General features: G+C 44.3%; 1 protein-coding gene across 2 annotated transcripts in view; it reads right to left on the bottom strand.

The window, feature by feature from the left end:
- Positions 1-26,517, bottom strand: part of LAPTM5 (lysosomal protein transmembrane 5) — a 120,746-nt gene that overhangs the window by 34,097 nt on the left and 60,132 nt on the right. For both annotated transcript variants that reach the window (XM_043990533.1, XM_043990534.1), the window contains exon 3: positions 9,925-10,076. In XM_043990533.1, the coding sequence (XP_043846468.1) occupies positions 9,925-10,017 (93 nt within the window). In that variant the 5' untranslated portion in view covers positions 10,018-10,076. The remainder of the gene's footprint in view (positions 1-9,924; positions 10,077-26,517) is intronic.

Raw genomic sequence — 26,517 nt, 5'->3', positions numbered from 1 at the left:
AGGAAGGGTTCTACCTCCCCTCAAGGTCAAGCTGCATCTCTTACACAACATCTTTCCTGATCCCTCCAGTGATTAGAAAATCCCCCACACCCCAACAAATTACTTTGTACAAACATTTTCTACATGAACCACCTCATCACCTCTTGTCTGCACTATTGTAATAGCCTTCTAACTGGTCTTTCCCCTTTATATATTTCCCAACTCTTATCTATCCTCCATCTAGCTGTCAAGGTGATTTTTCTTGTTTCTAATTAAATGTTAATTTTCTCTCCCTTTCACCTGCCCCTTCCATTGAAAAAGAAAACCAAAGCCCTCGCAACAAATGTTCACAGTCAAGCAAAACTAATTCCTATTTTGACCATGTCTGTGTGTGTGTGTGTGTGTGTGTGTGTGTGAGAGAGAGAGTGAGAGAGAGAGAGAGAGAGAGAGAGAGAGAGAGAGAGAGAGAGAGAGAGAGAGATGAGAAAGAGAGGGAGAGGGAAAGAGGTGTATATGTGTCTTCTTATGTCTGTGGGGGGGGAGGGGAGAGAGAGAGAGAGAGAGAGAGAGAGAGAGAGAGAGAGAGAGAGAGAGAGAGAGAGAGATCTCACACACATAGGTCCATCACCTCTCTGCCAGGAAGCAATCTTTTTCATTGGTTCTCTGAAATTGTGGTTGGTCATTACATTGCTCAGAATTCTGAAGCCATTCAAAATTGTTTGCCTTGACAATGTTATTATCATATAAATTGTTCTGGTTCTGGTCACTCTGCATCCGCTTATACAAGTCCTCCCAGGTTTGTCTAAAACTGTCCCTTTCATCATTTCTTATGGCACAACAGCAATCCATTTCATTCATATGACCTAGTTTGTTCGGCCATTCCCCAGTTGATAGGCATCTTTTATTTTAGCCTTTATGGTATATAGTTTGCCCTTGTATATTTAGATGTGTATGAAATATCTACAACTGTTAGTGAAAGGTATTTACTATAACAGAGATAAGCCATATTGTTGCATCTTGGCACCATAGTTAATAAATGTATCCAACTTGTTTGTCTACGCAGGCCAAATCTGTCCATAGTGCTAAATTTTCATGAACGCATTTTTACTACTTTGTAAATTCTTAATCAACCTGTCTTATTAGGTTGTAGTCGATTTTCACATTTAACAGGCACACCAATCTTTGACTTGCTGTGTGATCGAGAAGGTTACCGTGAGGCATGTTGCTTTTTAAATTGAATACAGTGAGGACAGGGATAAATTATATCCCAAGTTTGAAAAAAAATAGTAGTTTCTGATTCTTTGCCGCAAGGTGACTTTCCTAAATTGTAGGTCTGACAAACAACTTAGAGAGACACAAGAACTTGATGAACGTGATGACCATCCCTGATTCCAGAGGACATGTTGGCCATCTCTGTCAGAGAAAGGAACACTCAATGTGAAGAATGAGAAATATGTTTCCAGACATGATCCATGTAGGAATTCATTTTGCTTGACTAAGTGTATTTCTTCCTACGGTTTTAGATTTCTTTCTTTTTCAGATCTGCACCAAACATTGACTTTTCCACACAGCTACCAGAAGCTACCGGAAGAGCTAATATAGTTTGCTGAGTCTGTAGACTTTCATTTTCAGTTTTTAGAACTGGGGGATGGGAAAAACACGGGAAGAGAGAATTTAAATCCTTACTAATTTTTAAAAATATTTTTTTAATGTAGGTCTCCTGTTGTACCCCTTCTCAATGAACTCCAATGGGATACTAGTAAATCTAGGATGAAATATAAATTCCTGTATTGACACTGAAAGCCTTTTACAAGCTAGCCCCTTCCCAGCCCACTGAACTTCTTACTCTTTACTCCTTCCCACCTGACACACAATCCAACAACTCTGGCCCTTCTGCTGTTTCTCAAACACAGCTCTCCAGCCTCACTGTACCATGTTTTTGCACTAGCCGTCCCCTGTTCTCCCCTATTCTCCCTCCTCACCTCCATCTCTACGTTTCCCTGGCTTCCTGCAAGACTAAGTTCAAATGTTTAATACATGTTGATTGATTGATTGATTGATTGTAATTCTGCAGACTTCCCTGCTCAGATTCCATTCCATCTACTCTGTTGGTAGCTTGTATATACCTATATATGTACATGACACCTCCCCCAATTGTGTATGAGCTCCTTGAGGATAGGAATTATTTTTGCCTTTTTTTGCATATCTAATGCTTATCACAGTGCCTGGACATAGCAAAATCCTTGTTGAGTTTTTGGACATGACCAGTGTGGGAATTTGTTTTACTTGACTCTTTGTTACAAAGGTTTTTTAGTTTTGCCTACCCCCTCCCCCAAGGGAAGAGAAAAGGAAGAAAAAATAGATTTTTGTTCATTGAAAAAAATTTAATTTAAAAATTAATTTTTGACATGCTTATTGGGGGCAGCTAGGTGGCGAAGTGGATAGAGCACCAGCCCTGGATTCAGGAGGACCTGAGTTCAAATCTGACCTCAGACACTTGACACTTACTAGCTGTGTGACCCTGGGCAAGTCACTTAACCCTCATTGCCCTGAAAAAAAAAATGTGTGTTGACAGAATGATGGTACAGATTCACTCAGAAAAGCAAGAACCTGTCCCTGAACCCCTGCTACATGACACATAGGCCAGCTTCAAACAGTGGGGACTCAGAGCTTGTGAAAACTTCCAGGGAATCTGGGCTAGAATCGAGGCAGCACAAGGGTAGTGAGCACCCCAGAGAAAGAGGGGCACAGAGAAGGAGGCAGGAACATAGTCCACATACATTTTGCCTCTGGTCTTCCTTGATGGGCCATCCCACTGGGAGGAAGGAATGAAAGCAGAGAAGCTTCACCCCCTCCCCACCCTTCCTTTTGTTACTCCCCTGATCATAATCATTGCAAAAAAAAAGTAGAGCAAGAGAAAAAAAAAAAAAGGAAGCTCCCAAAGCAGCCAGTTACCAGGGCCATTCTCTCTTGTGGGCACACACTGTGTGCCTGGGGGATGGAGGGGGCTGATTTCCGCTGTGCTCACCTAAAAGAAGGGCACCGGCTGCCTGCAGATGCACGGGTGCTGTCTCTGCCAAACAGTCAAGAAGCTATTTTTATCCCACAAACACCAACTTTCAAATGTCACTCAGGAAGCTGCCCAGAAGCTGTCCGGCTTCAGTTTCTATCTTCGCCACAACTTGTGCTTTTAGTGCACATAGGCTGTTCATTCTATTCATTCTGTCATTCAAGAAACCCTGGGCACTGGATATATTCAAATCGTTATTGCGCACAAAGAAAGACACAGGTGAATCACACCTGGGCCCTATTCTTGGGGAGTTCACAGCCCCGTGGCTGAGATAACATAATTATAAGGCAGGGTGGGACACCTGTCATGCTGAAGGAACAGACCACAAGGTTTGGAGAAAGAGACCAATTCTAGTTAGGACCATATGAAGTATGTGACATTTGGGGGTGTTACATAGATGGGCAACTCTGGGGATTTGGGGCAAACAGAAAAAATTTTAAGTCATGCTTCACCCTCACCATGAATGATGAGTTTCTGCTACTGGGACTTTGGGGACAGGGCCAGAGACCCTGCCATGGGAATTAGCAAAGGGACCGTTAGAGAGCATCAGCTCTGGGATTATCCATGGTGGAGGTCAAAATAATTAAAGTGAATCCATACAGTGGGTAGAAGGAGCCCTGAGTGGGGGATCAAAAGACCTGGGTTCTTCTCCTTGGTCATCACTCCCTGAGGGATCTAGGGAAAGTTGTTTTGCCCCTCTATCTCTGTTATGAAGAATATGATAGCAAAGGTGACTTCCAGGTCAGACATTCTAATTATCCATATTCTAAAGTCCCTGCTAAGTCAGGCTTTACTATTCCATGTTCTAAAGGCCTTCCCAGCTCAGACACTTTGTGTTCTAAGGTCTCTCCCAGCTCTTACATCCTGTGTTCTAAGGCCCTCCCAGTTCTGACAACCTGGGTTCTAAGATTGCCTCTTTTTTCTGACCATAACAGAAATGTCATCATCACCATCACTAGCATTTACTTTGAGGTTTACAGAGCACTTCACAAATATTCTCTCAATTTTATCCTCACAACAACCCTGGGAGATAGGTGCTCTCATTATCCCCATTTTAGAGATAAGGAAACTGAGGCAGACAGAGGGGAAGGGATTTGTCCAAGGCCACCCCAGGTGGTCATGTAATGAGCTGGAATTCTAAGGTTAATCTGTGCACTTTCAACCACACCCTCCTACCTCCCATGTCTGTGTCTCGTCCAGGTGATCCAGGACTCAGACCCAGGTCTTCTGACTTCGGAGGCTCTCCCCCTTTCCTGTGCTGTGATGTCTCTCTATAAAGCAACAGGAGTTTGTCTGCAGCTCCATTCCACACCCTTGTCCTTCCCACCAAGTGCCCATTTCTTGATGCCTGCCCTGTGGGATATGCCACCCAGGCCTGCCCTCCCTGGGCACTGACCCATACTTGAACATGATGTCCCTTTCCGTCCTCAAAAACAAAAATAAACAACTTTCCACTCCTTCCATGTCTCTGTCTCAGAGATCTAAGCAACCAAACTCACCCTTGGGTTGTTTACAACTTCATGGATTACCCCTGAATTGTCTCACTGGAGAAGGTGGAACAATGGACAGGTGTATTTCAAGGAGGTGTCTTTAAACTTGAGGTCATTAAAACAAAAACCACTTCCTAATATTTAGCACCATCCAGAACAGGAAGGGGACATCAGGTGATCATGGAATTGTAGCTTTAGACCTGGAAGGGACCTCGGAGATTCTCCAGGAAAAGTATGTGGCTCCTTGGAAGGAATCTACCTCTAGCCAGAAAAGACCCAAGTGCAAAGCCTGGCTCTGCCCCTTTCTTCAGGTGTGACCAAAGGCAAGTCACTTCCCCTTTCTGGGGCTCAGTTTCCTCAGCTGTAACTTGAGAACTGATCTCTAAGGTCCATCCCCTCTCTAAACCTATGCTTTGTTTTACAGAGGAGAAAGGAAGAAAGGGAGTATTTATTAAGCCACTTCTGTATGCCAGGCACTTTATAAAAATTATCTCATTGAATCCCATAAAAACCATGAAAGATAGGTGCTATTATTAAGACACCCTCCCCCATTTTACAGTTGAAGAAACAGAGGCAGGTATAGGTTAAGGTTCACACAGCTAGTGAGAGAATGAGGCAAGATTTGATCTCATGTCTTCCTAACTCTAGGATCAGTGGGATGGAGCACTGAGCCACCTAAGTGAGGCCCAGAGAGGTTAATTAACTAGCCCAAGGGCCACACAGCATACTAAGCAGAAGGGTTGGGCTTCATGTCCTGGTCTTCTGACTCCAAATCCATTGATTCCCCCTTCAGGCATAGGCTGAACTGCATGGCCTCTGAGGCCTCTTCCTGCTCTGATATTCTGTGGCAATAACAGTGACTCACATTTGTCTGGGATGTGAAAGCACTTTCTTGAGAGTGGGACAGCTATTTTCATTCTCATTTCACAGATGAGGAAGCTGGGTCTCAGAGAGGCCAAGCACTTTGCCCAACATCACACAGCCAGCAAGGGGACAGTCAGGCCTCAGATGCGAGTTTTTGATGGCCAGTCAAGAGCTTTTTCCAGGGGCGCTGCATAGTTTCACCAAAGAAGCTGCTGTGTCTTAGTTACACCAAAGCAATGCCAACAAGGCATTATTGGCAGCACGTCTGGGGGCCAGTAGAGATGGTGGTTTCAATCTCTGCTCTGGCAGCACCCCTCATCCTCATCCAATTAAAAACAAGGGTTGGCCCGATTTGGACACACCCCTCTATCCTACAGAAACCTCCCTAGTTCCACTGTCCCCCTAGAGCATGGCCTTGCCCAATCACAAGGCATTGGAGGTGACTCAAGTCTCCCTCATTAATCTCCTCAGGGGAAATCGATGAATTCTTCCTGGGAGCTCCGCCCCAGTCATTGGTGTGGGCAAGATGAGTAATCTGAGCAGATCCTGACAGCTTCACAGAGGCCTATCGCCTCTAGGTACCCCATGAACACATTTCAGAGACCAACGTCCTTTTTACCTAAGACTTGGGCTTAAGATATTGGACATTTTAACCCATTTGTCCATACGTAGGTCACCTTCCATACCAGTGTCCTTTAGGATCATAAATCTAGAATTGGAAGGGACCTCAGAGGTCATCTACTGTGACTTCCTCATTTTATAGTTAAGGAAACAGAGGCCCAGGCAGCTTAATTGACTACTCAGCCAGCAAGTGTCCGAGACAAGACTGGAGTCAGGCATTCTGACTCCAAAGCTAATGGTCTTTCCACTGTATGTACCACACTACCTCCAACAGCCACGTAGCTGGTTTGACTCAGGGAGTTTCCCGTTATAGGTCCTGGCCAGGTGTGGGGAGCCCACCATGTTTGAGGCCACAGCTGGCAAAGAACAAGCTCCAAGTTGCATTATGATTGAGTACCCACAGGCAAACCTGGCTATATTAGCAATGCATCTGAAGAAGAATCTGATGCTTTTAGTGGACCATAAGTTTGCTATGAATCAAATATGATGTGGTGACACAAAAAGCCAGTGCCATTTTGGGCAGCTTTCAGAGAAACATGACTTTTAAGAACAAGGGGGCATTGTTCCACTCTTTGCATACCCCATCATTTGCCCTTGTCAGACCAAATTTGGTCTATGGATTGTGTTCAGATCTGGGTACCATATTTTAGGAAGGACAATGATACACCAAAGAGCACCTGTGAAAAACTAACTGGGATGGTGAAAGACCTCAAGATGATACCCTGTTGGGAGTGGTTGAAGGAACTTAGAGTGTTTAGAATGGAAAAGAGAAGATAAAAGGTAGGATATGGTAACTGCATTCAAGAATGCGAAGAGCTATTGTGAGAAAGAGGTGAGAACCTTGCTCTGCTTTGGCAAAACCAGGAATAATGGAGGGAAGTTATAGAAAAGCAGATTTAGAACCATCTAAAGAAAAACTTAGCATTTGGAGCTGTCCAAAAGTCAATGGGGTCTCTCCAGAGGTAGTTGTTTCCCCTCATTAGCAGTCTTAAGCAAAGGTGGACAGCCACCTGTTGGGACTTTTGTGGAGGGGAAGCTAGATCAAGCACAGGATTAGGCTGGATGGCCACTGAGGGTCTTTTCCAATTCAGAGGTTCTGTGATTGTGTGTTCCCCAGGCAGGCTTAGCCAGCCACAATTACCCAAATGAGCCAGGAAAGCCTCCCCCTGTTCAGATCACAGGGCTTACGTCTCTGTAGACCCAAGGGACCTTCTCTTGTGGGCAATGGCTGCACAATTGACTAGTCTGCTACTCCCCAGAGGTTTAGGTTTATGAGTAACAATGGCTAGGCAGAGTCCTGAGTACATGACTGCATTGGGTGACTCCAACTCTAAGCAAGGCATAAACATCTGGAATGACTGCATTTTTCCCATCCAGATGTCTATTGCTGTGTCAGTCCAGCCCAGGGGGCACGTAACATCTGTCACCTTTGGGAATGTTCTTAAGGTGGTCCAGGTTTATGAATGCCAGCCATTGGACTTATGGGATATTTCCAGGGAATGGCTATGACTCAAGGAAGGCTGCCCCATGGGTCAGATGACCCCTCACATCCAGAGCTCTGGTCTTTTCCTCTCATTTGCACTATTGCAACAGTCTCCAACCTGCGATCCTGCTCCTGCTCTACCCTTCCAATCTGACCTCTACAAGATACTAGAGAGTACTTCACACACTAATCTGATCATATCCTTTAAACTTTCCAAGCCTCAGTTTCCTCATCTGAAAAATAGAAGTAATAATAACACTGTCACAAAAGAAGGTCAAGATCAAATCAGATATGTGTGTGAGTGTGAGAAATGTTTTGCAAAGCTCAATGTGCTGTATAAAAGTGAACTATTATTATTCTTCAGGATCTAATCACCCTCAGTCTTATCTAGTCTATGCCCCACAGTTGGGGTTTGTCACTATCGTTCAAGTATTCCAGGCTTGTCTCTGCCTCTGCTCCATTGTTTCTGCCATTGCCTCTTTCCGGAATGCCTGCCTCTCTCACCACCCTTATCCAGTCTTGACCTTCTGAACCTTCAAAGAGCAGCTCACCTCCTACCCCTTCCCTGTCCTGAAGCTTTTCCTGACTACCCCAATCCATAGTGATCTCTCCTATGAACTCCTACAGCACATAATTATACAAGGCTTCCTAACTCCTCTTTTACTCCTGTTACCTTTTCACCTGCATCTGTTTGGTACCCTACTTAGACTGTAATCCCTTTGAGGGGAGAATTCATCTCCATATGACCAGTGGAGCCTTACATCCTATATTATTGTTGAGTCATTTCAGTCCCATCTGGGCTCTTTGTGACCCCATTTGGGATTTTCTTGGCAAAGACACTGGAGTGGTTTTCCATTTCCTTCTCCATCTCATTTTACCGATGAGGAAACTGAGGCAAACAGGGTAAAGTGACTTGCTAGTAAGTGTCTGAGACTAGATTTGAACTCAAGAAGATAAAGCTTCCTGGTTCCAAGTGAAGCGCTCTATCCACTGCACCACCTAGCTGCCCAATCATCCCCAATGCCTTTGACCAAACAAATCTTGGAGGCCCTTCCCCATCCTGGTGACATTCTTTAGGACTTGATCTATGTTATCAATGTCCTTCCTAATTACCACTAATATATACATAGATTCATGGGCTCATAGATTGAGAGCTGGAAAGGGCTTCAGAGACCATTTAATCCAGCTACTTCATTTTGCAGATAATGAAACTGAGGCCCAGAGAGGAGAGCACCTTGCTGGAGGTCACACAAGACATAAAAGGCAAAGCCAAGGTTCAAACGAAGATCTGATGTCTCCAAAGTCATCTTTTATTTTTTCACTAGACCTGAAAAATATCTCATTTTTCTCAGGGAGCACAGGGCTCTTTTTTTTCCCCAGAAAGATGCATTTCTACTTTGAACAATTCCTCTCCCTTTTCTTCTCAACTTCTCTCTGCAAACAGATTATTAGAACTCTCTTTTTCCCCTGCTGGCCTCCTCCTAGGAGGCTTAGGCACAGGTGATAAAACTATAATGGAAACCAATGTTAGGCACTTTCCCTTAGCGTCCAAATGTACCACCTCCTTAAAAGTCTCCTTTTTCCCCTGGGGTTGAGCTGGAGAAGGGTCTTGTCATCTTTGAAGTGCACTCATGCTCAGCATTAAGGAGAGCAAGATCAAAGCCAGGAAGCTGGAAAGAATTGGGAAGGCAGGACCAAAGCAAAATACCAAGGAAATGAGGTTGGAAGGAGTGAAACCTAGGAAAGAGAGGGTCCTTGGGCAACTTGGCAACAGGAAGGGAGGTCTCTGGAGCAAAAAAAATTAAAAAGTTCCTTCCAAGACCAGCCCCACCCATCTATGGATTGCACATGCATCCCCAGGCTGGGGTGTAGATTCAAATGGGGAAGGGACCTGATAGGTCATCCAGTCCAACCTCACCATTTTGTAGATGAGAAAATTGAGGTCCAAGAGGGAGAGAAGTCATTTGCCAAATGTGACATGAGTACCATGTGGAAAAACCGGGATTTGCCCTAAAAATCAGGCATCCTTTGGAGTTAGAGGGGACCCCATAGGTCATCTTGTCCAACAAATTCATTTTAAAGCAGAGAAAATCGAGGCCAGGGACAGATCATGGCCTTTAAAAGGTCACACTGTGAACCGATGACCAAGTCAGGACTAAAACTAAGAGATCCCAGACCAATCATCTTACCCTCTCCCATCCATCCCCTGCCCCACCACCATACCAACTTCTGTGCCAATGCAGTGGATACAACACAGGTACAGGCTCTTAGAGATAGTGGTAGACAAAGGTTATGGTGGTAAGTTTCTGAGGGCCCACCCCAACTTGAAGAAGAGGAGTCATCCTCAGCCCCCAGAGAAAGGCAGGAGACTTCCCACCTGGCCCTGGCTCCAGGGAAGGGGGAAGGGCATCACTCACCACGTGGTAGATGCCCAGGGCCGTAGTGGCGATCCTGACATTGAAGCAGTAGCAGATGCGCTGGGTTGGGACCATTCTGAGGGCCATGGTCATTGACTGCCCAGCCTGGCAGTGGCCCACCCGGCTGTCTGCTCGGCTTCCAACAAGGTCTGCTGAAGAAGAAAGAGGCAGCCTAGACTTCAGTGCAAAAAAAGAAGAAGTCACCTCCCCACCACACCCCACCCCACCCCACCCCCATTTCACTTCCTTCCTCTGCTGACTGAGACCAGCCTGCTGAGAAAGGGTTTCAAGACAGGGGTGGGGGGGTAGCTCCAATCCAATTCAATTCAATTGTCCACCAAGCTCCCGAGGACCCATCTACTATGTGCCAAGCAACGAGCCAGGATACTGAGAGAAAAACGATGTGGTCCCTTCCCTCAAAGAGTTCCCATTCTGTGGGAGGTAAACAAGATATACACAATATATACAAAGTCATTTCAAAGGACACCAACAACTGCAGGCATTAGGAAAGGCCCCGTGTGGAAAGTGGCCCTTGAGCCAAGCTCTGAAGAAAGCCAGGGAATCTAGAAGGTGAAGGAGAGGAGGGAAGGACTGAATGCCAGGCATGAGGCACAACCTGTGCAAAGATTTGAAGGTGGGAAAAGGAATATGATGTCCAAGGAAGCAACAAGAGGGCCAGTTTGGCTGGACTGAAAAGTGAGGAAAGGGGAGGAATGTGTGAAAAAGCCCAGAAAGGTATGCTGTGTTGTGAAGCACTTGAAAAGCCAACCAAAGGAGTTGGGTGTTTTATACTGCAGTGGGAGGGCCATCATCAAAACTATGCTTTAAGAGTACCTGTCCAGGGGCAACTAGGTGGCACAGTGGATAAAACAGCGGCCCTGGATTCAAGAGGACCTGAGTTCAAATCTGGCCTCAGACACTTGGGCAAGTCACTTAACCCTCATTGCCCGGGGCAGCGGGGTGGTGGGGGAGAAGAAAAAGAATATCTGTCTGGCAGCTATATGGAGAATGAATTGGCAAAGGAAGAGGCTTGAGATGGAGAAAATGGATGAATGCAAAAGCATTTATTAAGCAATTACCCGGAGCCAAGCATGGTACTAAGTGGGAGTTGGAAGATGTGGGGAGGGGGGATACAAATACAAAGACTGTCCTTGCCCTCACACAGCGGATTGCATTCTAACAGGGAGAGAAGCACATAAAGGGGTATTTTTGTCTGGAAAATTACAAGTTTGATGAATAGAGGCATAGGAGAGTCCGTTGGCCCAGAGTTTCCAGTAGAAATGACAGTATGAATGCAGAATTGAAAAGGTGTGGGCATGGGCATGGGGTAGGGGGCAACACTCGCTGGCAGAAAGCAGCAGTTGATGAGGCATCTCTGGAGTAAAATTAAGAACAGCTGCAACAGCGTAGATATTGTGGAACACATGGGGCACTCCCCATTCCATAGGGTTAAGTTTTCCAGGGTGTGGTTTCTGGTCCCACTTCAGCTCACCATCACCCCCACCCACCCATCCGGTAAGGTAGCCATGGCCTGAGAGTAAGAAAGGAGACTTCTTAAGAGATTATCTCAGAGGAGGCTCACATCTGCCCAATGCGTGTTAATTCTCTTGGTGAAATGAAGCGTGAATTACCATGAAACACAGCTCACTCTAGCAGGCCTGACCAGGGATCCACTTGGCCCAAAAAAACATGAAGCTGAGCATTCTTTTGTAACCCCAATCCCATTGGTATGAGATCCTCCTGATTGGGAGAGATCTATGCCCTGAGCCTGGTGGAAACCCAGGACCGAGCTGGTGAGAGGAGAGGGCTCCTGTCCCCCTCCCCCAGGTCTTTCTGAGTCTCTTCACTTCTACTTCTGGCTTACTCTTTTTAAAGAGAGAAACTGGAAGAGGCCAACCTCGCCTTAAGTTGCTGAAGGAAAAGACTGGGAGAAAACCAGCATGAGAGGAGCTTGTAGTCTCCATCCAGCATGTCCCCATCCCCAGCTTTCTACGTTGGAGATTTGCGGGAACTTTCCCTTGGGTGAGATCTGGGATACTGTCTGTCTGTCTCTCTATCTGTCTGTCTGTCTCTCTATCTGTCTGTCTGTCTCTCTATCTGTCTGTCTGTCTCTCTATCTGTCTGTCTGTCTCTCTGACTGTCTGTCTGTCTCTCTATCTGTCTGTCTGTCTCTCTATCTGTCTGTCTGTCTCTCTATCTGTCTGTCTGTCTCTCTATCTGTCTGTCTGTCTCTCTATCTGTCTGTCTGTCTCTCTATCTGTCTGTCTGTCTCTCTATCTGTCTGTCTGTCTCTCTGACTGTCTGTCTGTCTCTCTATCTGTCTGTCTGTCTCTCTATCTGTCTGTCTGTCTCTCTATCTGTCTGTCTGTCTCTCTATCTGTCTGTCTGTCTCTCTGTCTGTCTGTCTGTCTCTCTATCTGTCTGTCTGTCTCTCTATCTGTCTGTCTGTCTCTCTGACTGTCTGTCTGTCTCTCTATCTGTCTGTCTGTCTCTCTATCTGTCTGTCTGTCTCTCTATCTGTCTGTCTGTCTCTCTATCTGTCTGTCTGTCTCTCTATCTGTCTGTCTGTCTCTCTGTCTGTCTGTCTGTCTCTGTTTCTTTCCCTCTTTCTTTGTTTCTCTATCTCTCTCTGGGTCTCTGTCTCTGTCCTTCTCTCTGTCTCTGTCTCAGTTGAGTTGAGTTGAGTTATCTCACTCCCAATGGGAGAGTTCCTTCTCTCTGTATTTTTTGGTACACATCCTCCTGTGTATACTTTCTGATTTTAAAAATTTGCCACTGATTCGATTGAATGTGTTTTCTTTGGTAATTGCTTTGTGTGTTTATTGTGAAACTGGTATTTGAAAGGAAGGGTCCTTCTCCTTCCCTCCAATATTGAAACAACAATCAGAAGTCAGCTTGATTCTAAAACTCACATCCCCTAGACTAATAACATTTAAGGAAGTAAATAGAGATGCTTCTAACCCAGGACCTCCCCTCTATCAGGAGAGCAGAGCGGTGACCTCTGGCCCCAACTTCCTGCTTCCTAATCCTTCTGGAAAGAATTAAAGTCTCCTTTGGATAAGGGTTGGGGGATGAGAGGCTCAAGAAGTCAGCTCTGCCTCCCTTCAAGTCATACTGCAATATCCCTGTGCTACGTGTGAGCCCCTCACTGCAATTTAGTAATTCAGAGATCCCACAGGAGCATGGGCAAAATACACAGGGAAACACAACAATGAAAAATGAAACTTTAAAAAAAATAATAAATTCATGTTTTTAATTCCAAAATATTATACCCTCCATAACCCAGAGGGATTTATTTGGTGATGAATTAAAGCCCATGTGATATAAGAAATTATTATTATTATTAATCATCATCATTCTCCTCCTCTTCCAACATTTATATAGCACTTTAAGACACACATTCTCTCATTTGCATATCACATCTCCAGGAGACAGGTGCTATTATCAGCCTCACTTTACAAATGAAGAAAAGTGTCTCAGAGTTTAGGTAACTTGTTCCAGGGTTATATAGAGTCTATCTGAGGTAGAATTCAAACCCATACCTCCCTGGCTCCCATACTCTCTCCACTGCAGAATACTAGCCTCTCCCAGGCAGGGCTTAAAGCCTTGGGTGGAAAGTACACCTGCGGTGCCTTCTCAGACTCTGAAAAATCCATAATAATGCCTGGCTCTTGGGGCAGCCAGGTGACCCAGCAGATAAAGCACTGGTCCTGGATTCAGGAGAACCTGAGTTCAAATCCGGACTCAGACTCTTGACACTAGCTATGTGACCCCTGGCAAGTCACTTAACCCTCATTCCCCTGCAAAAAAAATTTTTTTAAATTAAAAAAATAATAATGCCTTGTTCTGCCTATGTCCAAAAAAGCTTGGAGATAGAAGGTGAAGAGGGAGGGGGGAGCAAGACCAAGAAGGACAGTTTGGCTGAAACACAAAAGAGGAGTGAAGAGAAGTCATGTGCAATATCCCAGAGTTAGTCTGGAGCTAGATAGTTAATGGCTTGAAATTCCAGGAAGAGGATTTGAGCTAAAGGCAACAGGGAGTCACAGAAATGTGTTGAGGAGGCACGTGGAGGTGTGGGGGGCCCAACAGATAAGGGATAGAGCCCTGGAGCAGGAATCAGGAAGACATATGTTCAGATTCTATGAATCTGCCATGTGTCACTGGGCAAGTCACTTTGCCTCTGTCTTCCTCAGGTTCCCCATAAAACAGAAACAGCCATAGCACCCAACCTCCAGGGTTATTGTGAGGATCAAATGCGATATTTGTAAAGGTGCATGGCACTACATAAACACAAGCTTTTATGATTAATCAATTAATTAATTAACAAGGGGTATGATACAATCGGGTCTGTGCTTTTAGATTTCTGTTTTGCTGCCATTTTGGATGAATGAGTTTCTTTACTATTGGGGCCGGGGAGGAGGGGGGAAGAATATCAATTTGGTGGTTATGTGGAAGATGGATTGGAGAGGCAAAAAGATCAATCAGGAGGCTACTGCAACAATCCAAGCAAGAGGTGAGGAAGTTCCAAACTGAGTGGGAATCAAGTTCATGGTGAGTTAAGAGAAGATTTTAATTCCCTTGAGGTTGTGGCCATAGGATTGCCACGACTGATCCCAAATAGAATTTACTTATAAATGGTAACCAGCTCTGTACCTGGATGGGACCAGTTCCTTTGACAAAGCCCTTCTCTCATTCTGTTCCTCACAACCACCTTGGGTGGAAGCAGGGGGGGCCTAAGTTTTGTAGTCACTTTCCAGATGAAAAAACTGCAGCCCAGAGGCATTAAAAGCCTTCTTGCATGACCTCTCTGCCTCAGTGCAGCAACATGAAGATAGACATTTAGAGAAAAGGAGAAAGGAGCCCCCAGTGCAGCAAAGAGAAGAAATGAGGACTGGACTGTGTACAAGCACTGTAGCCAGAGGAGGAAGGAGAATTCTGAGGGACGTGCTGGGGGCCCATAGTGTTTCAGCCCCCAGGCTGGGAGCATAGCTGGACTGAATGCCCAATGGGGCACCCAGCATAGTTCTACTCACTAGAAAACCTGGACTAGCATCCTACCCATGACTGGAGACTATTTGCTCAGCCAGGGATTCTCTCTGGGGGCCTTTTTTTTTTTTTGCTTCCCCTTCCCCCTACCCCAGCTCCTCAAGCACATCAGGATCTAGGGGCCAGGAACATGAATGAAAAAGCCCCTCAGAGTGGGCCTGCACTCACGGCTGGCTGCCTTGAAGGCCCCTTGTATCTGCTCTGGCCCCTCATTCACAGAGACCCCCTTGTATAGGAGAAAGCTAGGACGTCCTGTAACCAGGCTGGGAGCAGCCAGGGAGCAAACATGCCAGAGCCAGCCCCTGTCCCCCAGCCCCAGTGACTGAGGGCCATTATCCCTCCCGGCCCCACCCCCTGGCCCACCCCACCTTCCTGGCCCAGGAGAGTCCCAGAGGTAGGAGGCCTCTACAGGGGACCTGGAGAAAGCAGCTGTGGTTGCCTGGAGGAAGCTGGCTTTCCTTGGCCTGCAAAACAGCCACAGGCTCCGATGTGCCACCCCCTCCCCTCCTCATCAGTTATTTTCGAAAGCCCCCTTTCCCATCCCCAGTTCTGGGGTCCAAGCAAAAGAGATCACAGACCTCAAGCTAAAGGGAACCTTAGAGGTGATTTATCTAGTCTCAAGATTCTTAAGGTTTTACGTGTCCTAGTCCCTTTGGGTGTTCTGGTGAAGCCTCCAGACTCCCTCTCTGAAGAAGGCCTTGAAATGTATAAAATAAAGTATACCAGATTACAAAGGAAACAAAGCATCTTGAAACACAGGTAGCAAAAGATTGTTTTTAGATAAGTTTATGGATCCCAAGTTAAGAACATCTGCTCTAGACCAAACTCATTTTACAGAGATGGAAACCAAGACATAGGGGAGTTAAATGCCTGAGCCTCTGTTTGAGTACAGCTCCTCCAACTTCACACCCATGGCTCTTGCTGCTACCTTCTGCAAGCTTCCTAAACAGGAAGGGACTTTAGCGAAAGCCCCTCATTCTACAGATGAGGAAGCCAAGAGGTAGAGAGGAGAGAGGGGAAGGGACTCCAAGGGTTACCCTAGCAATTCAGTCTTAGCAGACCCTGGTGTCTGCTCTCTCAGACCTGTGCCCTCCCACACCATGAGGTGGGAGATTGAAAGGATATGGGTGGGAGAAGGGAAAGGACCAGAAAACCTGGGAGCTCAGAGCCCTTTAGGACAGGCAGAGGGGAAGAACAGCCAAGGGGAGGCCCATGGGATCTCATGATAAGAACAATTCACATTGGTAGAATGCTTTAGGGCTCTGGAAGCTATTTCTTCACAACACCCCAGGCAAGGTAGAGTGGCCAATTCAGGGGGATTGAGGAGATGGAAGGCACCTACAGCACAGTGGGTAGGCACTCATGCTAGGTTCCTGGGAACAGAAACAAGTAGGTTGTAATAGAAAGAACATTGAACTGGGAGACGAAACACCTAGGACAAATAAGATAGGAAGGAGAGTGGAGACCATAGCATACAAGGATCAATGGAAGGAACTGGAGTATATATCTTGAAGATGAGAAGGATTAGAGGGAAGAGGAGAGCCAGAGTCAAATGCCTGTCCCATTCAACATTGTTTCTCAATAACATAAATACAATAAATCAAAACCCCACCGGAACTTCATGGAACCTCGTTGTAACAACACTCTATCGATCTTCTAAAATATAAATCAAATGGTCATCAATGATATAGGTGAGTGCTGGGAGTCATTTGTCAGATGTCTCATGACATCTGACACTATCATGCCAGAGAAAGTCGAGAAAGATTCAGAAGGTTTTCATCACACACCGCTTCGGTCATCTCTCATGCCCAGGACAAGACTTCTCCAAGAATAGAGATTCTGGAATGCTTCCTTTCTGGAATGACCAAAATCAAAATGAAATGAGCAGACACAAAATGAAAGATGACAGAGTGGTGTGAGCATTTTTTCTTCTCTCTCCCAATATACCCCTCTAAACAACTTCAAAAAGGATGTCAAACCAAATTCTGAGCAAGAAAACCAACAACCAAAAAAAATCACAGTGGGTCATTTTTCCAGCTCAGGACAGCTTAGGAGGACAGAAAGAGAGGTCTGTGGACACTGGTGTTGAGGCTGGTCAGGAGCGAGGCTTGGTAGAAGCAGCACTGGCTGTGGATCTTAGAGCCAGTGGTGATGGCTGCAGTGGCATGTCAGAAGCATCCAGCACACAGAGATAAGGGGACTTGAATGTCTAATCAGAAGAAGATTCTATGCGACCCCAGTGCTAGCCTGGGCACAAGATTGGTAGTAATTTGGTTGCTCTGTTGCCCATTACCCAGTTTCCTGTTATAGTTCCAGGCTGGAAAGGAGTGATTGTGATCACAAGGGAGCACTTACCTGTGTAAGAAGAGGAGCACATACATGAAGGACAGTGACCAGACCTCTCCCTGGCTCACACCACTTGGAAGCACCCAAAACTTGCAGAAACTCATAAAAGATAGAAACTAAGAATGGCCATTCACCTACACACATACACACCTAGAGATGAACAGAGCCAAACTCAAAGATAAAGCCCAAAGTCAAGACATGGTATGGAAAGAGATTGAGAAAACAATAAAAAAAAGAACCAGACCATTAAGAGCCATTATGGTGAGAGGGAAGCTCAAGACACAAACTCAGAAGAAGACAATGACTTTAAAACATCTAGAAGCAAAGACTTAAAGGGGGAAAAAAAGATTGGCACAAGCCCAAGAAGAATTCCTAGAAGACCTAAAGAAAGAGCAATAAAGTGATTTTTTTTAAAATCAAATAAGAGCAGTAGAGGAAACATTTGGAAAAGAAATAAGAACTATGAAAGAAATCTGTGAAAAGAGAATTAACATGATAGAAGGTAAAATATTTTATTAGCAACTCAAAATGTCAACCATTAACACATATACATTAAGCATTTAATATATGACAGGTATTATGCTCGCTACTGAGAAAATAAAGACAAAAGTGAAATTTTTAAAAAGAAATAAAAAAGAAAAGAGAATTAACAGCTTGATTAAAGAGGCACCAAAAAAATTACTGAACAAATTAATTCCTTAAAAATCAGAATTGGTCAAATGACAAAAGAGACAGAAAATATCACTGAAGAAAACAACATTTTACAAATTAGAATTTGTGGAAGCTAATGATCAAGAAACAACAAAACAAACTAAAAAAGGATGAAGAAAAGAGAAGAAAATGTAAAATATCTCACAGGAAAAAACTGACTGGGAAGTAGATCAAGGAGAGATAGTTAAAGAATTATCAGAGTACATCATATTTTAAGAAATTATAAAGGAGAATTGCCCAGCTATCTTAGAACCAGAAGGCACAGTAGCAGTAGAAATAATCTACTCTGATCACTTCCTCCCATTAAACTCCCATTAAAACTGTACAAACCCTTTGACTCAGGAATACCACTACTAGGTTTATATCCCAAAGAGATCAAAGAAAAGGGACCTATGTGTACAAAATATTTCTAACAGCTTTTTTGTGGTGGCAAAGAATGGGAAATTGAGGGGATGCTCACCCACTAGGGAATGGTTTTACAGGTTGTGGCATATGATTGGGATGGAGTATTATTGTGCCATAAGAAATGATGAGTGGAGGGGGCAGCTAGGTGGTGCAGTGGATAGAGCACTGGCCCCAGAATCAGAAGGATCTGAGTTCAAATCTGGCCTCAGACACTTGCCAACTTACTAGCTGTGGGCAAGTCACTTAACCCCAGTTGCCTCACGAAGAAGAAGAAGAAGAAGAAGAAGAAGAAGAAGAAGAAGAAGAAGAAGAAGAAGAAGAAAGAAAGAAAGAAATGATGAGTGGGATGATTTAAAAAAAAAAACACGGCAAGACCTATATGAGCTGATACAAAGCAAAGTGAGAACTAGGAGATCACCGTACTCAGTAATGGCAATGTTATAATGATGGTCGACTGGAAAAGACTTGGCTACTCTGATCAATGCAATGATCTAAATCAAATTAGAAGGATTCATCATGAAAAAATACTCTCCACCTCCAGAGAGAACTGATGAATTTTGAGTGCAAATTGAAATATAATTTTCTCCCTTTTTTTTTTTACTATTTTGGTGATATGGCTAATGTGGAAATATGTTTTTCATGATTTTACATGTATAACTGATATAATTTTATTTGCTCTGTCAGTAGGTGAGGGAGGGAAGGGAGGCAGGGAGAACATTTGGAACTCAAAATTTAAAAAGGAAAGAATGTTAAAAACAAATAAATAATGACTTTTTTTAAAAAAGAAAAGAAAACTCCCAGAAATATTATAGCCAAATTCCAGAGTTCCCAGGCCAAGGAGAAAATACTGGAAGCAGCCAGAAAGAAATAATTCAAATACCATGGAGCCAGTCAGGATTATACAAGATTTGGCAGTTACCATTATAATGGAACAGAGAACTTGGAATAAGAGAAAGTTCCATAATGCAAATAAGCTAGAATTATAACCAACAATAATCTACCTAACAAAATTGAGAGCAGCTAGGTGGCACAGTGGACAGAACACTGGCCATAAAGTTGGGAGGATCTGAGTTCAAATATCACCTCAGATACTTACTAGCTGTGTCATCCAGAGTCATCTCCGCTTGATATATATCTTGCTACTAGACCCAGATGGCTCTGGAGGAGAGAGTGAGGATGGTGACTTTGCACAGCCCTCCCTCACTTAAATCCAATTCACTGCAAGTCATGACAAGACATGGTACCCTTCAAGAACAAAGGATAAATAACAACAACCTAGCAAAATTGAATATAATTCTACACAGGGAAAGAGGACATTTAATGAAATATAGGACTTCAAAGCACTTATTCCTGATGAAAAGACCTGAATAAAAAATTTGGCATTCAAACACAAGACTCAAAAGAAGCTTCAAAAGGGAAATGCAAAGGAGAAACCCTAAGAGACTTAATAAGGTTAAACTGCTTATACTCTTTTATGAGAAAATGTATATATATATATATATATAATTTCTTAAAATATATATATATGTGGGAAAGATATCTCACATAAAATTAATCTCACCCAACAAGGAAGTAGGAGAGGAAGGGGCTAAAAGAAAGGGGAAGGGGAGTGATAAAAGTAGATTAAGGAGGTGGTAGTCAAGAGCAAAAGGTTTTTTTGGAGACAATCATGGTTAACTGACTTGCCCAGGGTCCAATAGCTAAGTATCTGAGGCTAGATTTGAACTCGGGTCCTTCTGACTCCAGGGCTGGTACTCCATCTTCTTCTCCACCTAGCTACCCCAAAACAAAGGGCACAAAATAAAAATGAAAAAACAACTACCACAGCAGCTGTTACCAGTAAGAAGGCACCTAGCCCTTATGAGAAAATAACAGCCAGGTGGCTTCCCCACTCCTTTTTCCCACAACACTATGAGATAATGGATAGTTGGCTAGATTTAGCATTGGGAAGAGCTGAGTTCAGATCTTGCCTCTGATACTGACCAGCTGTGTGTCACTGTGCAAGTCACAAATTCTTTGAGCCAGTGGGGATGATAAATAGCACCCACATCCCACATGGTTGCTATAAAAATGAGATAATAATGGGTATAAAGTAATCCATAACTATTAAGGCAATTTGTAAATGTGGTCTATTTTCAATTAATCAATGAGCATTTATTAAGTGCCCACTATGTGCCAGGCACATGCTAGGTGCTGGAGATACAAAGACAAAAAATGTGCCTGCCCTCATGGAGTTTGCATTCTATCTAAAAAAGATATTGTGTACGTGTACCTCATTTCCTAACAAAAAAGCTCATTCAGGGAAGGGACTCTTCTGTTTTCTGTCATTAGCCCCCAGCCTCCAGCCCAGAGTTGGCCAGGAAGCAGGTGCTTCACATGGACTCTATGAGCTTGTAGAATTTAGGACAGTAGATCTGGGATCATCCTTAGTAATCCTCTAGTCTAACTTCATTCATCATGACAGGGAATTGGAGGCTGCGAGAGGGAAAGTGGCTTGGCCCAAGGTCACACAGCCCATCAATGGTCCGTCAGGGCTCCAACCTCAATTCTTACAACCAGATCACTATCTTTGCTCTCATTGTTAACTTAGAGCTATAACATCTAGATGAGGCCCAGGACAGCTTCCCACAGTGAAGAGTTAAGATGGAGCAGTGGATTATGGGCAAATAAAAGACAAAGCTTTGTCCCCCTGCCTGCCCCATCAGGCTGCATCTGCAGCCCCTGCCCAGTGGTAGAACAGCTTCTTGCTCCAACCACATACCTGAGTGTCTTGTTAAGGGGTTCTCACTAGCTGAGAGACAACATCATCATGTCTGCCTTTGAGACAAATCATCCACTGGGGGAAATCCAAGAGCTGGACTGAAGTTCTTCCCCCTGATGTTCAGTTCTTTTCTTTTCAGGTTGTCAGTCAATTGCACAGACATCTGTTGAGTAGCCCCCATGTACAAGGCCTTGGGACATGGCCCTAGGGCGATAATGCTAGATATGACACAGGTCCTACTCTCAGAGAGCTTATATTCTATTTTTAGGGGTTTCTTTTTTATCCTAAAAGTATTTTATAATTTTCTAGTTCAATGTAGAGATAGTTTTCAACATTTATTTTTATAAGATTTCTAGTTCCAAACTTTTCTCCTTCCCTTCCCTTCCCCCTCCCCAAGACAGCAAGCAATATGATGTAGGTTATATATGTACAATCACATTAAACATATTTCTGCATTAGTCATGTCGTGAAAGAATCAGAACAAAAGGGAAAAACCTTTTTTTAAAAAAAGCAGTAACACTATGGTTTAATCTGCATCCAGATTCCACAGTTCTTTTTTCTGGAGGCGGGGAGCATTTTCCATCATGAGTCCTTTGGAATTATCTTAGATCATTGTATTGCTGAGCAGAGTTAAGTCTGTCACAGTTGATCATCACACAGTGTTGCTGTTACTGTGTACAATGTTCTCCTGGTTCTGCTCATTTCACTCAGCATCAGTTCATGTAAGTCCTTCCAGGTTTCTCTGAAATCTGTCTGCTCATCATTCCATTACATTCGTATACCACAACTTGTTCAGCCATTCCCCAATTGATGGGCATTCCCTCAATTTCCATTTGTTTTCCACCACAAAAAGAGTGGCTATAAATATTTGTATACATGTGGGTCCCTTTCCCTTTTTTATGATCTCTTTGGGATACAGACCTAATAGTGGTATTACTGAGTCAAAGGGTATACACAGCCCCATAGCCCTTTGGGCATAGCTCCAAATTGTTCTCCAGAATGGTTGGATCAGTTTACAGCTAAACCAACAATGCATTATTGTTACATTTTTTCCACAGCTTCTCCAACATTTATTATTTTCCTTTTTGTCATATTAGCCAATCTGTTAGGTGATTTAGAGCATTTTTCCATATGGCAATAGATAGCTTTGATTTCTTCTTCTGAAAACTGCCTGTCCATATCCTTTGACCATTTCTCAATTGAGGAATGACTTGCATTCTTATAAATTTGACTTAGGGCGCTTATATTCTAATAGGGGTGGGGGAATCCACAAATAAGTCTGAGGCAAGGGACCATGAGAGAAGGGAAAAGGAGAGGCCCAATCACTTTATCAACACATCTCCATTCCATGGAGATGAAAGGAGCTGGAATTCAATTGGAATTCAACCCACTTTTCTTATCCCCAAACCCCCCCAAATCCCATACAATCCCAGTCTTTCACAAGCCTGCTTAGGGAGTCATCCCAAATATACATAAAAATAAATATGTATATACATATATATATACACATACACCCATGGGCATATCACACACAGACTTGCACATGCATGCAGAGAGACATCAACACATGTGATATACACCAATACACATGACCACATATGGCATACCCACATAGAAATGTAAGGACATATAACCCACATTCACTCATGGACACAGAGACACAAGTACACACAGAAACTCAGGGAGATCATGGACAACACACACACACACACACACACACACACACACACACACTGGAGCACTGGAGAATCCATCCTCCACGAAGCTGCCAAAGTAATTTTCCTAATGCATACTTTGACCATGTAAACCCTCCCTCCCTCCCACTCAGTAAACTTCAGTGGCTCCCTTTTACCTTCAGTATCAAATACAAAGTCCTCTATTTGGCTTTTAAAGCCCTTTGCAACTTGACTACTCCCTGCCTTTCCAGACTTCTTCCAACTTACTCACTTTTCCATCCTCTTTGGTCCAGAGACATTGGCCTCCTTGACACTCCTTAAAAATAAAATGCCATCCCCAGGTCCATGCTTTTGCCCAGGCTGTGCCCCATGCCTGCAGTGCTCTCCTTCCCTACTTCTGCCTCTTGGCTTCCTTCAAGACTCAACTCAAATCCCACCTTCTGCAGATGGTCTCTCCTGCCCCCCACCCCGCCCCCGCTGCTAGTGCCTTCCAACTGAAAGTACCTTCCACAGACACTGCACATATATCTCATGCATGCAGGTATCTGCATGGTCTCTCTTCCATTAGAAGGTGGGCTCCATGAGGGCAAGAACAGTGTTTTGCTGCTCTTTATATCCCCAGGGCTTAGCACAGGTCCTGATCAAAAGCAAGCACATGATAAATGTTTGTTCACTGGCCAAATTCATCACAAGAGCATGTGGACACACTGGGCACCAGACATTGCACCCTCAGGAATGATCAGCCTTGACCTTAGAGAAAAGGATAGGGCATCTGACTTAGATCCAGGAAATCCTGGGTTCAAATTCTGCTTTAAGAACTCTCTGTAGGGGCAGGTAGGTGGTGCAGTGGATAAAGCACCAGCCCTGGATTCAGGAGCTCCTGAGTTCAAATCCGGCCTCAGACACATGACAGTTACTAACTATGTGACCCTAGGCAAGTCACTTAACCCCAATTGCCTCACAAAAAAAAAACAAAAACTCTGTTTGGCGGCAGCTAGATGTCACAGTGGATAAAGTACCAGCCCTGGGTTCAGGAGCTCCTGAGTTCAAATCCGGCCTCAGACACATGACAGTTTCTAGCTGTGTGACCCTGAGGAAGTCACTTAACCTTCATTGTCCTGCAAAAAAGAAAAAAAGAACTCTCTGTGTGACCCTGCCCAAGGCACTTAAAGTTTCTGGATCTATGCTTCCTAATCAGTAAAATGAGGAATTGGACTTGATGGTCACTAAGAGTCCTTCAGAGTCTATCATCCTGTGAGTGAGTGATTGATTGACTGACTGACTGACTGACTAACTGACTGACTGAGTAACTGAGTGACTGAGTGAGGTGAATCAAGAGAAGTTTTTTTGGAGATGGGACTTGAAGGAAAGGGGAAATAGTAGGGGGAGAGGGTCAAAAGAGAAGTGGGAGTAAGGAAGGTTAGCCTTGGTACAAACGACAGAAGTTGAGAGCTAAAGGTGAGTCCCCCTGCAGAGAGGTGATAGACTGAAGGTACCGAATTAGACATACATTTCTGGACTTGGACAATGCAGGAATTTGTTTTGCCCGCATATTTGACTGCATATTTGTTACAAGAATTTTTTTTTCCAATGGAGAAATGAATGGGTTTAGGAGGGAGAAAAATAAACACTCGTCAATTTTTAAAATGTAATTAAAATAAAAAAGAATTGGAGGTGAGAACAAACAGGGTAGAATGTGTCTGGTGAACATCGTACACCCATTTAGACCAAGACAGTGAGAACTGGGAAAGTCACAGAAGTTTGGGAGGAGATTTGGTGGGGGGGACATCACAGAGGCAGAAGTCTGGGAGGAGATAGGGGGGAGATTGCAGAGGACTTGAATGCCAGAGAGGGGGGTTGTGATATAAGAGGCCCTTACTAGTAGATGGTGAAACAAGTCCAAGATTTAGAGTCAGAAGACCTGGCTTGGAGTCCTGAATCTCTCTACCAATTACTTACTATCTGTCACCTCAGAAAAGCTGTCTGCCTCTAAGCCTCAGTTTTCTAGTCTATAAAATGAAGATGATTGTGCTCAAACAACTACAAATCTCACAGGGTTGTGAGGATTATATTAAAAGCAATATATAAAAAACACTTTCTGAACAGCTAAGTGGCATTTAAATTCCGTTATTATCGCTATTATTAAGGCATTGTTTGTATGCAAATGGTAAATTATTATTAGGTAAAGAGGAAATGCCCTTCTGGCTCCTTCAGGAGAAACCTCCGGGGTCCAGAGGTGATGTAACTTGTGCCAGGTGTTGCACCAGGGCCTGCTACCCTCCTTGGCCCTGACTTCTCCTTCACCAAAGAGCCCCCATTCTTACTTCCAGCGATGGCAGCCTGCCCTGGTTTCCCTCTGCAGTGGCCTCTCCTCCCAGCCTAGGCTCCTGAGAACAGAGCCTCAGCCTACTGAAAGGGCTACTCACTCTGCCTCCTCCTCCCCCTGAAAGGGAAAATGACAAAGTCCCAGAGTCATAACCACCAGCCCTAGCTATCCATGCAAATATAAAGGGACTGAAGTTTCGGTTCCATCCAGCACTGCCCACCCGACCCCACCCCCAGCAGGTCTGATGCAAACCCCTTTCTCTGGTTCTTGTTCAAGGCATCCAAATCCCCCCTTTTCTGCCTCTCCCCACCCTGCTTAACCATTCCCATATGGAGTGTTCCAGACCCCAGGATGACAGAGGCAACTGCTCAGGCAGGAGTTTCTGTGTTTCAGAGAAATCCCAAACTTATCCAGTATATACATCTCCCTGCTTTAACTCAGGCAATTCATAGGATCACCATAGACCTAGAACTGGAAAGAACTTCAGAGGGCAGCTAGCTCACCCCATTCCTTGCTTTTTTTTTAAGTGAGGCAATTGGGGTTAAGTGACTTGCCCAGGGTCACACAGCTAGTAAGTGTTAAGTGTCTGAGGTCGGATTTGAACTCAGGTGCTCCTGACTCCAGGGCCGGTGCTCTATCCACTGTGCCACCTAGCTGCCCCTCCATCCCTTGCTTTTTACACATGAGGAAACTGAGGCCCATCAAAGTTTCCCAGCATCACATATTTAATAAAAACAAAGGTAGAATTTGAGTCTGGGTCCTCTGACAAATCTATCAGTTTCCCATTGTATCACACTTCTCAGTTGATCTAATTCAATTCCACAAGGCACTTATACCAAAACCTCAGGTCCTTGGTTCTAGGGTTGCAGATGCAAACACAAAACATGTCCTGCCCTCAAGGACCTTGCATTCTACTGCCATAAGAGCTTGGTGCTGGGAGGAAGATCAGGGAACATCTGGCCCTATCCATTCCAGAGCAAGCATTCCCCTCCCCATCTCTACCACCAACATACTTGAGAAGGGCTCAGCCATTCTCTGCTTGAACAACTCCAGTGAGGATGGGGGATGGGGGATGCAGGTTGGAAATTAAGGACCTCTACTCCCATTGGGAAAGAGCTAAACAAATGATGGTCTATGGCTGTGATGGAGTATTGATGCGGCATCAAAAATTACAAAACGAGCAGTGTCACAAGAAACTGGGAGGGCCTCTATGAACTGACACAGATCAACAAGAACAGACTCAAGAGAACAATTTTATACAATGGCCACAGCATTGTTGAGAAAAGCAAATTTGAAAGATTGTAGCGTTCTGATTCATGCAA

The sequence above is a fragment of the Dromiciops gliroides genome, chromosome 3 (assembly GCF_019393635.1).
Source record: "Dromiciops gliroides isolate mDroGli1 chromosome 3, mDroGli1.pri, whole genome shotgun sequence".
NCBI lineage: Eukaryota > Metazoa > Chordata > Mammalia > Microbiotheria > Microbiotheriidae > Dromiciops > Dromiciops gliroides.
This window is presented reverse-complemented; position numbering and strand designations above follow the sequence as displayed.